At 31.2% G+C, this 17294-nt stretch overlaps 1 protein-coding gene across 10 annotated transcripts in view; it reads right to left on the bottom strand.

Moving 5' to 3' along the window:
* The window catches only part of LOC127709457 (uncharacterized), a 378921-nt gene that overhangs the window by 264650 nt on the left and 96977 nt on the right, over positions 1-17294 (bottom strand). For all 10 annotated transcript variants that reach the window (XM_052215024.1, XM_052215025.1, XM_052215026.1 and 7 more), the window contains exon 24: positions 6190-6441. In XM_052215024.1, coding sequence (XP_052070984.1) covers positions 6190-6441 — 252 coding nt within the window. The remainder of the gene's footprint in view (positions 1-6189; positions 6442-17294) is intronic.

The following is a 17294-nucleotide window of genomic DNA, read 5'->3' as shown; positions in this document are numbered from 1 at the left end:
ATTCGCAGGTGGTTTGGACATTTTAATCTGACCAGATTACTTGACAGTTGTAACAGTAGCTGATTATCTCACAGCTGCTAATTTCAAGTACTTTGAATAAAAGGATATATAATTACACATACAAAATATGTCATCTTGTAGAACAGAAAATTAAAAGTATATTAGAGATTATTTTCAAATTCGCAAATCAAATTCACACAGAAAATCCCTGTCACAATCCTGACTTCTGAATAATCACATTCAAACGTTTTTCATACTATAAATTTAAATCAACAATATCATTTTATAGCATGAACTGACATAGAATTCACGATTTTCCAATGGATAAACAATGATACCAATCATTTAGGGATACATACAGATATTTATTTTGATTTTGTTCATTAATTGCCATCCGAAGTTTGCATTAAAGTTATTGATAGCATGACTTTGCTATGACTCCTTGACCGTTCAGCGACCAATATAACTTAATATCCCGCTAGCGCAATATCTGATATCAGTTAGATTTATTTAAAGTTTGTTCCCTCTTTGGGTAAATTTCCCCTGTAAAATTAGAAAAATTCCACATTATAGAAAGCAAAAATATAATCAAGATAACGCTGAGCGTTTTTAAATTTATCAATTGATTTAGGCGGATCTTTACTGATAAACTCATCATAGATACCAGGATTAAAATTGTGTACGCTAGACACGCTTTTTGTCTACAAAAGACTCATAAGTGACGCTAGAATAAAAAGAAACAACTAAATAAAGTACAAAGATGAAGAGCATAGACGACCAAAAATTCCGAAAGGTTTTGCAAAAGTAATCTATTCCTGAGGTAGAAAATCCTTAGTATTTCGAAATACTCATTGTTTTATCAACAGTTGATTTATGATTATTACCATATCAATGACAATTCATGTCAACACAGAAGTGCTGACCACTAGGCTGGTGATACGAGTTTGGACATTAACTGTGTATTCATAACAATACAAGAACAAGTCTACTATTAAAGGGGCGCAATTGGTGCCGATAGGAATGCCTAGAACCTGTCGATAAACTGTATTGCCAAAACGTACACGTTATTGTTAAGGAGAAAATGTACAGCTTTAATCAACTTATTATAGTTCCAGTAAGTGTATTTAGCATATTTCCATTTTTTATAACAAAAGAAGGCTTAATATGAGTTGCAGCAAATAAATTTTCAATCCGATTTTTCAAAGGAACATTTAATCAAATAAAAAAAAACGCCTGTCTGATAAGATTGTGCGAAAGTAAAGTGTATAAAGTCGATAAGTCATAAATGTCAACAAAATTGAACGGACCATCAAAAGCACGTAATTTATCAAAAACATCCACACAGTTTTTGAAACTCCAAATATAATTAATATCCTTATTTTCATATGCTTTATTACAAAAAATATAAACAAGTTGTGTAGTAGAAGTAAGGGAACTAGTTAACAGCACAAAAAAAAAGGTAGCCGTAGAAGCAGAGATGAAACGATATTCGAAGAGCTTTTGTGTATTACACTGTCTTACAAGTGAGAGGTTTAGCTAGCTAGAAACTAGAATTAATCCGACATTTTCTACAAAAGGAAATGCCTGTACCAAGTCAGATATATTTTCCATTCGTTTGATGTGTATGAGCTTTTGATTTTGCCATTTGATAAGGGACGTTCCGTTTTGAATTTTCCTTGGAGTTCGGTATTTTTGTTATTTTACTTTTTAGGTAGCCAATACATAGTAGGAACCTTTAAATATTCAGAAGGGCCCTTAAGCTGAGATGTGGTAGTGACATGATTATTTACTATTTGACTCTCTGTGGAGACGGTCTTGAATGTAGAAGAATTTTATAATTTCATTAATAAGCAGTGCATGACCTTGAATCTAAACGAATTTATAATTTCATTCTTAAGAACTTCCTAGTAGTATTTTAGTCATACCACTATCACATTGTTGGCCGGTACGAAAACAAAACGCTTTACGAGTACTTGAGTATCCTAGAAATGGGCGTTTTATTTACATGTACGTGTATACTATTTTATCAATTTCTAAATTATCTACCTATAAGAATCAAGTGTTTTTGCAGATTTCTCCCTTTTATACCAATATTTACGTTATAGATAATGTATATGTTAATGTTTTTCCTGTCGTATAACACACCGAGGGTTGATCAAATGAAAGACCAACCGTATGAAGGTCTTTCTTTTTGGACAATTTCGGAGGTGTGTTATACGACAAGAAAACCCCTTAAATATGCATTATCTGACTTATATACCGTCAAAAAATATTATTTTCTGAACAGATTTGCAGGATTTGCATCCTATTTTACCGACTACACTACAGTGGGATATTATTTTCTGATGCGTTTGAATACGCCCAACGGCTCAGGTATAATGTGAAATAAAACTCACTAATTTATCTAGATACAAACTTTAGAAATTATTTTCCAGTTACAATACAAATATGAGTGTAACTATTAAGCAAGGCACAAATGAATTGTTGAGTGTATGAAAAATACAAGTTACTTTGAAAGTAATGTATAGTATCATTTTAGTTTATGAAAAAGGGATGACATGTCTTTTTCTTCTGTTTTGCATGACATTTTTATCGCGGAAAAGGAGGTTATGTTTTCAACAATTTATGACGAACTATTCAGAATAATTGTTTTCCCTCTTTTGAATGGCAATACAATTTTTTTTATTAAACTCAGAATCAGGATTAAATATTACACCTCCACACACAACTCATCATAAAGTACGTGGCTGTTATTCTATAGAAGATAAAAATATTTGGTAATTTGATTATTTAATAGAAAAGGTATATATAAATATAAAAAAAATAAGAACTGACACGAAGAGAGCACGACATCGTGATACATATATATGTAACACGAAAAACGAAAAACGAATATCCATAGGTATGTTTCATGATTTCCAATATCCAAATTCCAATGTGAATCAATACGATTTTCAATATCATACACACGAATGTGTTAAATCTGGTTTATTTCAAAAGTGTTATAAAAGGTTTTGCATGATTAAATTCATTTCACATAATGTTCCTTTATTGCAGCAATAAATTAACACACTTTTACATTATGTGTTTCGAAAGTAAAAATTTGCGTCGACGACGTTTTTTTTTAGTATATCCGTCTACAAAACAAAGGAAAGGATTGTTTCTGTCTTAAACATATCAAATTAAAAAGTAAAACCCCAATTGGCAACAACACACGATAATTATCTACTAATTTGGTGTTTAAGTAATTTGTAATTGCATGGCCATATGGACTATATCTAAAATTCGATGTTTTACGGTTTCGTGTTAAATTAACATTGTTTTCTATATTGACGTCTGATGTTTGTGACGTATAGTTAAAAATTAAAATTGCACTGATTTTTTGTTTAAGTATCAGAAATTATAAATTGCTTAATGTTTTCAAAATAGGAAACTTGTATAAAGTTTTATACGGTAAAGTCATAAGAAAAATACTTGACAATGCAAATTAATCAATTCAATACCTATGTTAATGTATTCTAACTTAAGAAAAAGGCTTTTATAATCTTCAGGTTTTTCAATACAAAGAGAGGCGAAAGATACCAACGGGACAAAGGATCAGTTTATTGTGGAAAAATTACGCTTCGAGCAATAATTTTCCAATTTGTCTCTCGTATACTTTGCGCACCTATAATAACACAAACAAATTACTATCTAAACAACTCCCGAATAGCCAACATTTATTTTCACAATTGTCCAATTAAATTCTACCCTTATTGTCCCCCATAATTTCATTAATTTTAGAAAGTGGGACAATCGAGCGGACACCAAACAGACAATGTTGAGAAACAAATATTTCTGATTGAGATATTTTTAATTACTAAATATTTGCAATTTCTTGTAAAATCGTAAAAACTTGTTGTATGGTCATATTTTGTGTTTTTCAGATTAAATAGAGCGTCTAAAAATGGGATACAATATATAACGAACAAAAAATCGAAATTTTAAGACGTGCATGCATATGGAAATTTCCATAGATATTTATTTATCTAGTTGTATTTGTTTGATTTAGGACTGCAAAAACAAAATAGGTATAAAGATATAGTAAAAAGAGAACAAATGGGGAAGGTGTATTTTACAGCCACAGATCTAAATAATGTACATTGAATGATAAAAAGTGGAACATGTTTAAAAATTAAATAACACAGTTTGTCTTTCAACACAAGTCCAGTATACAATTTAAAATTGATCCAATTCGTGTCATGGATGTCTACACAAATTTCCGACGATTCTTAATGTTTTAAACGTGTTTTAGCGTGTTCAACATAAACTCGACACTCAAACATATTCTTTATCGCTTTACATCACACAGTTTGCAGGAAACACGATTTCAAATTAGTCCCAATTCTTGGAAGAAGGTTATATTTCTGCGCACCGTTGTGATATCAAAGAAACCCTTTTTTTCACGAGTCGTATATGATTGTATTGTATTTAACTATATCACAAAAAAAAAAGGATTTTAAGAAATTTTTTCTGCAAATTTATAGAAGTCAACAGACAATAAACTCTGCCACATTCTTCATTTGGCTGTCCCAAGCCAGGAGCCGGTCATTCAGTAGTTTGTTTTGATTGCTGTCTGTCATGATGATTAGTTATTTGATTTGATATGAATAAGGCAGTTGGTTATATTTTTTTATTGTTTCACAGTATGTCATTGCTTTTGCTTGTTTAGTTTGCTTTACAGAATGAGTTTTCCTCAGTGTTGGAAGCGATAAAGTGACAGTAAGATGTTCATATTGTTGTCTTTTGATCTTACGTGGATATTTCTCAATGCCACATGTGGCAATCATACCATAAACCCTTATTTATATAAAGTCGAATAGCTTCTGCAAGAATCGCGTAATCATATTGTTGGTAGACATGGTAAAGAGATTAACACAATAATAAGTATGTCATAGACAGAGGTACAGACGAACAAAAAATAGTACTATTACTTCTGCAGTAACGGATCATTTAATATGTTCATTTATAATGAGATAGTTTTAGTTTATTTTAATTAAATAACTAAATGGCTGTGGAGTGAAGACACTATTCTCTAAGGCATCTGACCTTATTTGCCCCATGATATTTGGACATGTGAATCAAAAAATAAAACAAATGAAACATTCACTCTTGTCTTTTGTCTTTAAATCTGTATTTTTTGCATAGTTATAATGCAGTTCGATTTGCTGATTTTTTTTTCTTAAGCTAGATGATGATTCGAACGGTGAAAGTTTATGTCTGATTTTTTTTCTGTTGTCTTTTGAAGACTGCTTGTCTTTTTTTTTTTTTGGCAGGGGTTTGTCAGTTTGTTATACACTCGTGAGTTTAAACATCCCTTTTGTATCTTTCACCGTTATCTTTCCAACTTCTGAGAATGAAAATCGTCATGAAATGACATACGATATAACCTACTGAAACGTTTTTCTTACCCAGAAAATCAATTTAAGTACACTTGACTTCTGTAAAATGTTATTACATTCCATCTAGTAGTTTAAAAGAAAAATGGTGGTAATGGTATAAAAATTATGACATTGAAATATAAACTATCATCAATCGTATCCAGATATTTATTTGGCTGATTTAGATCAAAGTTTATTATAAATCACAACACTGTATTTTTTCCGAGATGGCAATGAAGGGAATTCTCTCCTACAGAAAAAATTAAATGGTGTGCCTCAGGTTGATAGTTTTCTCAAAGACGGTGTTTTGTTGAGTAAAGATTGGACATTTTGAAAATGGGTTTGATTGTGAAAACCTTTTTTTTAAGTAATTTGACTCTTTTAAATGTCTAATTCAATAATTTTTGCGGAAGAACAAACTAAACGTGTTTGAGTTACAAAGGGTGCAGAACGTTGTTTTCTTCGATCAGTTATTTGTAAGGTAAACCTCCGACTCCGGAGCCGCTTGAAAAGCACAAAAATACCTCTTCCTTATGACATGTGATTAAAACGATGAATTCTAGTGATTGTATCAAACCGTCAATACCAAAGTCACATATAAATCTGTTATCACTTTAACTTGTCATCTTTATCTATCCAAAAGGTAAGTACATACATTAACAAGCCTATATACATGCAAGGGGAGTATGATTATCTTTAAAGGTTTTACATTATGCAATAACAATCATTTTATTTTCTTTCGTCTGCACAGGATGTCCTTAAACTTTACCTTTTGTTTCTACAAAAAATGAACATTGGTCCTCAGCTCCCCACTTATTAGTTGCAGTAACAACTATTTTCTTCTGCTCTAACATTGCTGTATGATCCAAGGTAATTAATTCTGCAGGACTAAATGCAAAGGTCAACTCAGAATCTGAAGATGTAACTGACGCAACTTCACTAATGTTGAAAATTTCTCCAGCTGCTGAGTTTATGTATATTGTTTTATTAAGTGGGCATATCAACTGATGCACTGTGTTATCTGAAATAATAATAATTAAAATCTTAATATCTTTCTATGATCGGGTTATCACTTTTGGTTAAAAGTGACGTTTTGTAAATTGTACATATGCAGCCATGACCATTTGTGACTACACAATGCCATAATAGTCAACCAAATGATGATGGCGTCCATAAATTTGAAGGAATGTCTTTAACTTAACCATTTGGAGCTCTTGGTGCAAAAGTAAACATCATATTTAAATGTTTTTGAACTTTTATTACATGGCTGACATGTTTTTATGTAAGATTGATCACGTTCATTATTGCAAATCATATCCAACAAAGATGGCATAAATTTTCATCTGATTTGATTCATATTCTAGATCTCAAGTAAGAGTTAATAAGTTAATTAAAAACCAAACATCGGACTACCTAATATCCTAATATAAACAAATCTTAATTCACAACGAAAACAAATGAAACGTATTAAGAAGAGAACATAAAAAAATGTAGCTATCTTGTGGCTTATTATACAGTTACCTTCCATGTTAAATATTTGTAAATGTAATTCAAGTGAAGTGCATTGATATATTTTTGCACCTTTAAACTATTTTATATCATGTAAAGTTAGCCATATTTTGAAAATAAATGGAACGTTTTCAAGATAAATGACAGATAATTATTTTGAAAAGAAAAAAACGTAGACGCTAAGGCTAAAAGAGGTTCAATGTGTGATATTCCATGTACTTTGTTTTCATCTAGGAAAAAAAATAAATTCCTTTGGAAGAGATTAAGTTCCTAGACGGAAAATACGATTTCACAATTGACAATAAAGCATCGTGACTGGGAAAAGATAAGTAAAAACTTATTATTGATGAAAAAAATGAGGCAGGTGTTACCTTTGAAAGAGAGCGAGGTAAATGTTAATTATTCGGATATTAACTGAGTTTTACCATTTGTACATTCAAATTGAACACACCATCCACGTTTTCCAATATCTTTGTATAACATGTATAATTCGTATCAACCTTTGTTTCGATAAATTGTTGAATGAATATGCTTCATTTTTAGGGTATAATTGTATTCTCTAAAATATTGGAACTGACTGGATAAATTTTTAAAATTATTTGCATCAGTCTTACGCTAATCTAGGGTTTGAACTTTCGTTGGCATTTTTATAGATTTTTTAATGTGTTTAAAATTTAGACCCGCCATCATCAGCTGGGAGTGTCCTATATTTTTTAATTTCTCAGTAAAATTGATGTCAGCAAATCTGCTAATGTTTTGTGCCTTTTTATGCTGTAGCTGGTTTCTCTATGAATAACTGTCTCCGGTTGACATAAAAAAAGGAATTTTATTTTAGTTGTCTTTCAGAATCGGTTCTCATTAGAGAAGATTTTTCCAATTCTTATTATTGCCTCATTTATACAAAACTTTTGTCTTTTTCTCCTTGTACTCCCCAATGATCAATTTCAATTTGAACGATGAAAGAATTTGTTTTTAATCGTCTATATTATTATTTTTTCTGATTATCGTATTACCTCACCATTGATAAAGTCGGAAAACACACGTCTAATGTGACAACTGTTCCGATTTAGATGTTTTAAGTTGGTGGGCTTAAGATGTGTTTTCAAATCCAAAATGTTTTATTGAGAAATGTTCTCCCTTTAAATAAATTGAAATCTGGGTATGTGGTTTTGGCAGTTGTAATTTCATATGTGAATTTGAAGAGCTTGTAATCAACTCTTGCTTGTTCCCATAGTAACTACTTATACCATCGTCCATGTTTTTGACATAATAAAATATATTGTTCTCTTTTGAACCTCTTTTGTAATATTGTACAGTAAGATATTACAACATTCTGGGGAGCAGCAAGCTCAAATACCTTCACAAATACATTTCAATATAGTCCATTAAATTCAAGAAAAATATTGCGAGAATAGTTCCAAGAAGGTGTAGTCGATAATTTGTGGGTCAAAATTGTCAAAATTATAAATTATTGTAGGCAATTCTCACTACAGATAATATTTCATCAATCGGACAATTTGTAATATTTGGCCTACATTATATTAAAACTTCACAGCAGATAATTAACTTGTGGTTAAATCGTTTCCAATATGTGTATAAAATCAGATGTGTCCTGTCTGTTTATTTCTTGTTTTTGAACGATAGACACAAGAAAATAATCTACATAATGACTTATATATTGTGTAATGGTGCCGCTTTGAGAGATATTTAGCCGACCACGTGGTACTATATTTTGAATACCAAACCCATGGCGTGAGATCTTGCAAATGTCGGATCGATTTAATTTATTAATTTTTTGGTAATATGTGTATAATTGTCTTGATCATTAATTGTATTTCCATTGATTAGGTAATTAAATGTTTTGCTGTCAAAAAAGTTAAATCACAAAAATACTGAACTCCGAGGAAAATTCAAAACGGAAAGTCCCTAATCAAATGGAAAAATCAAAAGCACAAACACATCAAACGAATGGACAACAACTGTCATATTCCTGACTTGAAATATTCTCCTGTTGAAAATATTAAATATTCATTCTGACTATTTCTAAGACCGTCAAAATCGTCAACACTTTTGTAATGATGTGAATCAAACTGCCTGTTAGCCTCTTATAAGTTAATACTTTGTATCTGAAATAATTAGACTGAGTCTTCATTGAAGACATTTCGTATTTGGTTTCGAAAATATAATGTTCAAGAATGTTACAAATATAAGGTCTGTTTGCTATCAAATTTACTGTTGTTTAAGTTCAAAATTATGTGTGTTGATCTTTCAATCGAACTTTTAGTTGTAACCTTATTTTGAGCCATTCAGGTCTATAGTAATTTTGAATTCTATACAATAAAAAAAGTAAAACAGTTTCATCCGAACATCATATGGAGAGACGCTAATACATTTGTTATAGTCTAATCATCAGAATAGATTGATCTGATTCATTTTACATCCTGCTCATACTGATGAAGGATATCTGTTATCTGAAATATTTATAGTAACATTTGTTCGTTTATTGTCATTTTTTGGAAAAGATGGTATACCGCAAACATGAGGTGCAAAAATTTGTACACCATATCCGGATTTCGACAATTAATGTCTCTTCAGTGATGTTTAGAATCGAAACGGTATTTGGAAGGCCATATAATTTACCTCAATTTAGGATAGACTCTCGAACATTGAAAGAGTCAAAATAGACTGAACGGATCATATAAATTCGAAGGCAAATATAATACAAGCCCAAACGAAAAAATATAAACATGTCTAAATTGAAAACAACGTTCAATCCTATGATTGCGTTTGATAAACACCGCATTTTTTATACGTGTGCATGCAAAACATATTTCTTGGTAAAGGGGTCTAAATACAGCACAAACAACATTTTCCAAACGACCAAATGAGTGAAAAAGTATATTTTAACAAAACGCATTTGACTAGCAAGTCGAACAACTAATGTTCTTAAACCCTGCTGACTGCCATTGGTGATTGCCAAATAAACGGAACACAAGATGTAACAAAATAGATCTTATTATTAATTTATTACAAAACAGAAAACAATAAACTTGCGGACAAGATGGTATACCGCAAACATGAGGTGCGAAAATTTGTACACCATATCCTGATTTCGACAATTAAAGCTCTTCGGTGATGTTAGAAATCGAAACGGTATTTGGAAGGCCATATAATTTACCTCAATTTAGGATAGACTCTTGAATTTTGAAAGAGTCAAAAGAGGATGAACGGATCACATAAACCAGAAGGCAAATATAATAAAATCCCAAACGAAAAAATATAAACATGTCTAAATTGAAAACAACGTTCAAAACCTATGTTTGCGTTGGATAAAAACCGCAATTATTATACGTGTGCATGCAAAACATATTTCTTGGTAAAGGGGTCTAAATACAGCACAAACAATATTTTCCAAAAGACCAAATGAGTGAAAAAGTATATTTTAACAAAACACATTTGACTAGCAGGTCGAACAACTGATGTTTTTAAACCCTACTGACTGCCATTGGCGATTGCCAAATAAACGGATCACAAGATTTAACAAAATAGATCTTATTATTAATTGATTACCAAACAGAAAACAATTAACTTGCGGAAAAGATGGTATACCGCAAACATGAGGTGCAAAAATCTGTACACCATATCCGGATTTCGACAATTAATGTCTCCTCAGTGATGTTAGAAATCGAAACGGTATTTGGAAGGCCATATAATTTACCTCAATTTCGGATAGACTCTTGAATTTTGAAAGAGTCAAAAGAGGATGAACGGATCATATAAACCAGAAGGCAAATATAATAAAATCCCAAACGATAAAATATAAACAAGTCTAAATTGAAAACAACGTTCAAACCTATGATTACGTTTAATAAAAACCGCAATTATTATACGTGTGCATGCAAAACAAATGTCTTGGCAGAGGGGTCTAAATACAACACAAACAACATTTTCCAAAAGACCAAATGAGTGAAAAAGTATATTTTAACAAAACGCATTTGACTAGCAGGTCGAACAAGTGATGTTCTTAAACCCTGCTGACTGCCATTGGCGATTGCCAAAAAAACGGATCACAAGATGTAACAAAGTAGATCTTATTATTAATTTATTACCAAACAGAAAACAATAAACTTGCGGAAAAGATTGTATACCGCAAACATGATGTGCTAAAATCTGTATACCATATCCGGATTTCGACAATTAATGTCTCTTTAGTGATGTTAGGAATCGAAACGGTATTATGAGGGCCAGATAATTTTCCTCAATTTAGGATAGACTCTTGAATTTTGAAAGAGTCAAAAGAGGATGAACAGATCAGATAAACCCGAAGACAAATATAAAGCAATCCCAAACGAAAAAATATAAACAAGTCTAAATTAAAAACAACGTTAAAACCTATGATTGCGTTGGATAAAAACCGCAATTTTTATACGTGTGCATGCAAAACAAATTTCTTGGTAGAGGGGTCTAAATACAGGACAAACAACATTTTTCAAAAGACTAAATTAGTGAAAAAGTATATTTTAACAAAACGCATATGACTAGCAGGTCGAACAAGAGATGTTCTTAAACCCTACTGAATGCCATTGGCGATTGCCAAATAAACGGATCACCAGATGTAACAAAATATATCTTATTATTAATTTATTAACAAACAGAAAACAATTAACTTGCGGAAAAGATGGTTTACCGCAAACATGAGGTGCAAACATTTTTATACCATATCCGGATTTCGACAAGTAATGTCTCTTCGGTGATGTTAGAAATCAAAACGGTATTTGGATGCCCATATAATTTACCTCAATTTCGGATAGACTCTTGAATTCTGAAAGAGTCATAATAGGATGAACGGATCATATAAACCAGAAGGCAAATATAATAAAATCCCAAACGAAAAAATATAAACATGTCTACATTGAAAACAACGTTCAAACCTATGATTGCGTTGGATAAAAACCGCAATTTTTATACGTGTGCATGCAAAACAAATTTCTTGGTAGAGGGGTCTAAATACAGCACAAACAACATTTTTCAAAAGACCAAATGAGTGAAAAAGTATATTTTAACAAAACGCATATGACTAGCAGGTCGAACAAGTGATGTTCTTAAACCCTACTGAATGCCATTGGCGATTGCCAAATAAACGGATCACCAGATGTAACAAAATATATCTTATTATTAATTTATTAACAAACAGAAAACAATAAACTTGTGGAAAAGATGGTTTACCGCAAACATGAGGTGCAAACATTTTTATACCATATCCGGATTTCGACAATCAATGTCCCTTCAGTGATGTTAGAAATCGAAACGGTATTTGGAAGGCAATATAATTCACCTCAATTTAGGATAGACTCTTGAATTTTGAAAGAGTCAAAATAGGCTGAACGGATCATATAAACCCGAAGGCAAGTATAATACAAGCCCAAACGAAAAAATATAAACAAGTCTAAATTGAAAACAATGTTCAAACCTATGATTGCGTTGGATAAAAACCGCAATTATTATACGTGTGCATGCAAAACAAATGTCTTGGCAGAGGGGTCTTAATACAGCACAAACAACATTTTCCAAAAGACCAAATGAAAGAAAAAGTATATTTTAACAAAACGCATGTGACTAGCAGGTCGAACAACTGATGTTCTTAAACCCTGCTGACTGCCATTGGCGATTGCCAAAATGAACGGATCACTAGATGTAACAAAATATATCTTATTATTAATTTATAGCCAAACAGAAAACAATAAACTTGCGGAAAAGATTGTATACCGCAAACATGAGGTGCAAAATTTTTTATACCTAACATCACCGTAGAAAAATTAATTGTCGAAATCCGGATAGGGTGTACAAATTTTTGGACCTTATGTTTGCGGTATACCATCTTTTCCGCAAGTTTATTGTTTTCTGTTTGGTAATAAATTAATAATAAGATCTATTTTGTTACATCTTGTGATCCGTTTATTTGGCAATCGCCAATGGCAGTAGGCAGGGTTTAAGAACATCAGTTGTTCGACCTGGTAGTCAAATGCGTTATGTTAAAATATACTTCTTCACTCATTTGGTCTTTTGGAAAATGTTGTTTGTGCTGTATTTAGACCCCTCTACCAAGAAATTTGTTTTGCATGCACACGTATAAAAAATGCGGTTTTTATCCAACGCAATCATAGGTTTGAATATTGTTTTCAATTTAGACTTGTTTATATTTTTTCGTTTGGGCTTGTATTATATTTGTCTTCGGGTTTCTATGATCCGTTCATCCTATTTTGACTCTTTCAAAATTCACGAGTCTATCCTAAATTGAGGAAAATTGTATGGCCTTCCAAATACCGTTTCGATTCCTAACATCACTAAAGAGACATTAATTGTCGAAATCCGGATATGGTATATAGATTTTTGCACCTCATGTTTGCGGTATACAATCTTTTCCGCAAATTTATTGTTTTCTGTTTGGTAATAAAATAATAATCAGATCTATTTTGTTACATCTTGTGATCCGTTTATTTGGCAATCGCCAATGGCAGTCAGTAGGGTTTAAGAACATCAGTTGTTCGACCTGCTAGTCAAATGCGTTTTGTTAAAATATATATATATGCATTGAATCCATTGGCAAGTCCTATTGATATCGTACTTGTTTATTTGTCCACTTTGCAACGTCTTTTTTAAGAAATGTTGAGCTCAACTCATAAAAGACGTAAAACAACAATGGCTGCCAACAAGTAAATACGTCCACTGCGCAACGGTCTACTACGCAACATTTCATTACATACTGGATACAAATTGTTTAATAGGTGACATATATAGTTACGCAGTGGACATTTGTGAATATTTTAAAAACGGCTTGTAATATTTTCTAGTAGTTAAAATTGCAAATCAAATAATTATACCGTATAAAATCATTTATTTTGTCAAATTCTTGAAGAAAAATACCTTTGAATTCAATTTTTTAGCCTTAAAAAAATTGTTGCGAAGGGGACATCTTGGTACACTATGTTCACTCTTACAGAGTTGTTGTCAAACTTACCATTCATTTTAAGGTTGCATATTTTGTATTTAGTTTATACTGATGTTAAAGTATTGACATGTACAATTAAATCACTTACATGTATTTCTCAACATTTTTTTTTTTATTTTTCAGTTTTCAAAAATGAACATTTTTGGAAAAATGCCCATATACTGCAAATGGTACCTTTTTGTAATGAAAAAAGTTCAAATATTTACCTTAATACTGATGATGTTGAAAAATGATATGGGACATATTTCAGACCATGAAAAAGTCAGAATGTTTTTTTTAGATAAGACTTGGACAGATTGATAAAATTCCAGATGCTCTATTTATCAAAACTTGCATAAGAGGCAAATCTTTATGAAATGTTTACTGTCATGTAATTAAGCATGTCATTTACTATAAATTGAAAGTGTTATTACAACTGCAGAAAATAGTGTATCCGAACACAATCATCGAAAAATCGAACAGCATTACATTTATTATGTTATATGTACGATTAAGAAAAACATGAATATCAGAAATAAATAAGGAAATGATGAAGCAAACAATGTGTCAATTACAACGCAAATGTCATTCCCTTATTATGTCATATTCATATACATATGTTCAATACTCATAGTTTTAGAAAAAACTAACAACGAAATAGCCAAAAAACCTAAAAACAACGACAAGACATACACACAAATTCACAAAACACTACATACAAAACTAACGACTGAGTAACACGAACCCGTTCCCAAAAAACCAAGGAAAAACCTAAAATTTGAAACAAAAGATTATCACCAAACTCAAAACAACTTTAAATTCAGAGAAAATATGTTGTAAGAGAAAAACCCTTTTTTCAAATTTATTTGTTGTCTTTAAATCTGTCCGATTTTTTCTAGAGCAAATACGTACAGAAACTCTGTGCAATAAAGCTTTGCACCTTTTCCTCAAATCAATTGTATATGTTGACGTTATTGTGTTTCAATAAGGCTATATATAATGTCTAAAATGGGCATTTTGTTTATCCCTGTTCACTCTCAATGTTCTTTGCATTTTGAAATGATATTTTCAAACCATTTATATTTTAGCTAAACTGTCGTTAAAAGAGAGGCGAAATATACACAAGGGCTATTCAAACTCCCTTTAAAATGTAAGCATTTGCTTAGTATGCAAATATTTCTTGGGTTTTTTCAAATGCTGTAACGGTATTGAAATCGTTTTGTGTGGTTCAGCAGGGTTTATTAGTATGCTACATATGTTAGCAAAACATGTTGGCAGTTTCAATATATTTACGTCGTTTCCTCAAAACAATTGTTTATTTCGACTTCACTGTGTTTTAATAACGCTAGATATAATACCTAAAATATTCATTGTGTTCATCCTTGTTAACCTCTTTATGTTCTTTGCGTTTAAACACAATTATTTTTAAACCATTCATACTTTAGTCAAAACTGTCATTAATGTAAGCATTTCGCTACTCATTCGGTATTCAAGAGCTTGCAGCTGCTATTCAGACTTTAAAAAACGTCACCAGTGTCTGAGCAGAAAGTTGATGAACCAGGGCTATGTCAAAGAACGTATCGTCCTTTTTTTTCTAAAAAAGTTCATCGGAAGATACCAAGACCTTGTTGATAAATATTCAGTATCAACTTCACAAATAATACATGATTGTCTTGAAGTATAGATTATACGTACTGACGTTGTTTTGTTTATCATCTTAATTACTTGTTAAAGTGTTCTTTTATTTGTCTTTGTAATTTATTAACCTTTACTGTTTAGTCCATTTTTGTTAATATCCTTTTGGTTTAGCTCGGTAGTTATACATCCCGCCATTGTGTTATCGTGCATGGTCATTTGTTTTTTGTATTCTTGTCTTTCATTTTTGCTTGTGTGCTTTGTCTTTATGCCATTTTGTTTTTCTTTGTTGACATATTTGTTGATTTTTATAGTGATTAAGATTATAACACAATGTTGACTGCTGTATCCCTATTTTTGACATTTATACTTATTATGTCTGTTTGTTTTGTTCGCACATTGGTGTCAATATAATGAAATTTGGGGTGACTGTCATACAAGTGAGAGGTTTAGCTAGCTATACAACCAGATTTAATCCACCATTTTCTACATAAGGAAATGCCTGTACCAAGTTAGGAATATGACAGTTGTTTTCCATTTGTTTGATGTGTTTGAGCTTTTGATTTTGCCATTTGATAAGGGACTTTCTGTTTTGAATTTTCCATGGAGCTGGATATTTTTGTTATTTTACTTTTTAGAAGGTTTGTATTTTTTCTGTTTTCTTTTCAAATGATGAAACAGTATTGGAAATCTATCATTTGGTGGAGGATTATTATGCTTCAAATATTAGCAAAACAGATTAGCAGTTACATTGTTTTCGAGAACAAATCTTCTTTTTATTGAATTTTGACTGCTCGTGTCAGAAATTTGAATCCCTGAATTCTTCGTACAGACTATGAATATATGTGTACAGTTAAAAAAAATTACTTCAGTTTATAAAAAAGTGCCTATTTTTTCTATTTATTAACACTTATCATGGTTATGTACCAGTAGTAGAATTTAGTTACCTAATAATGCATGATGGAATATTTTGCAAACACTTTTGCCGACATCAAGTAATCAAAATCATGCATGAGAAATAAAACAATTTGGTAATACAAATTGTATTGTGTAATATTAAATCAGCCCATTCTGATATAAAGCTAATAATTTTCATCAATAATAGCAATCTATTTCTTGTTTTTAAATCCTACTCCTGTTTGGTAATCAGTAGAATCATCAACTAAAGGATGGATTGAATTACACATTGTATTGACGAACTCGTTTATAAATGCGTGATAAATGTCGCACGTATTTAATAAGGTTTTCTATAAAGTTGATGAACCAGGGCTATGTCAAAGAACGTATCGTCCTTTTTCTAAAAAAGTTCATCGGAAGATACCAAGACCTTGTTGATAAATATTCAGTATCAACTTCACAAATAATACATGATTGTCTTGAAGTATAGATTATACGTACTGACGTTGTTTTGTTTATCATCTTAATTACTTGTTAAAGTGTTCTTTTATTTGTCTTTGTAATTTATTAACCTTTACTGTTTAGTCCATTTTTGTTAATATCCTTTTGGTTTAGCTCGGTAGTTATACATCCCGCCATTGTGTTATCGTGCATGGTCATTTGTTTTTTGTATTCTTGTCTTTCATTTTTGCTTGTGTGCTTTGTCTTTATGCCATTTTGTTTTTCTTTGTTGACATATTTGTTGATTTTTATAGTGATTAAGATTATAACACAATGTTGACTGCTGTATCCCTATTTTTGACATTTATACTTATTATGTCTGTTTGTTTTGTTCGCACATTGGT

This window comes from Mytilus californianus, unplaced genomic scaffold, assembly GCF_021869535.1.
Source record: "Mytilus californianus isolate M0D057914Y unplaced genomic scaffold, xbMytCali1.0.p SCAF_7, whole genome shotgun sequence".
NCBI lineage: Eukaryota > Metazoa > Mollusca > Bivalvia > Mytilida > Mytilidae > Mytilus > Mytilus californianus.
The sequence above is the reverse complement of the archived record's forward strand: the minus strand, read 5'-3'. Positions and strand labels throughout refer to the sequence as shown.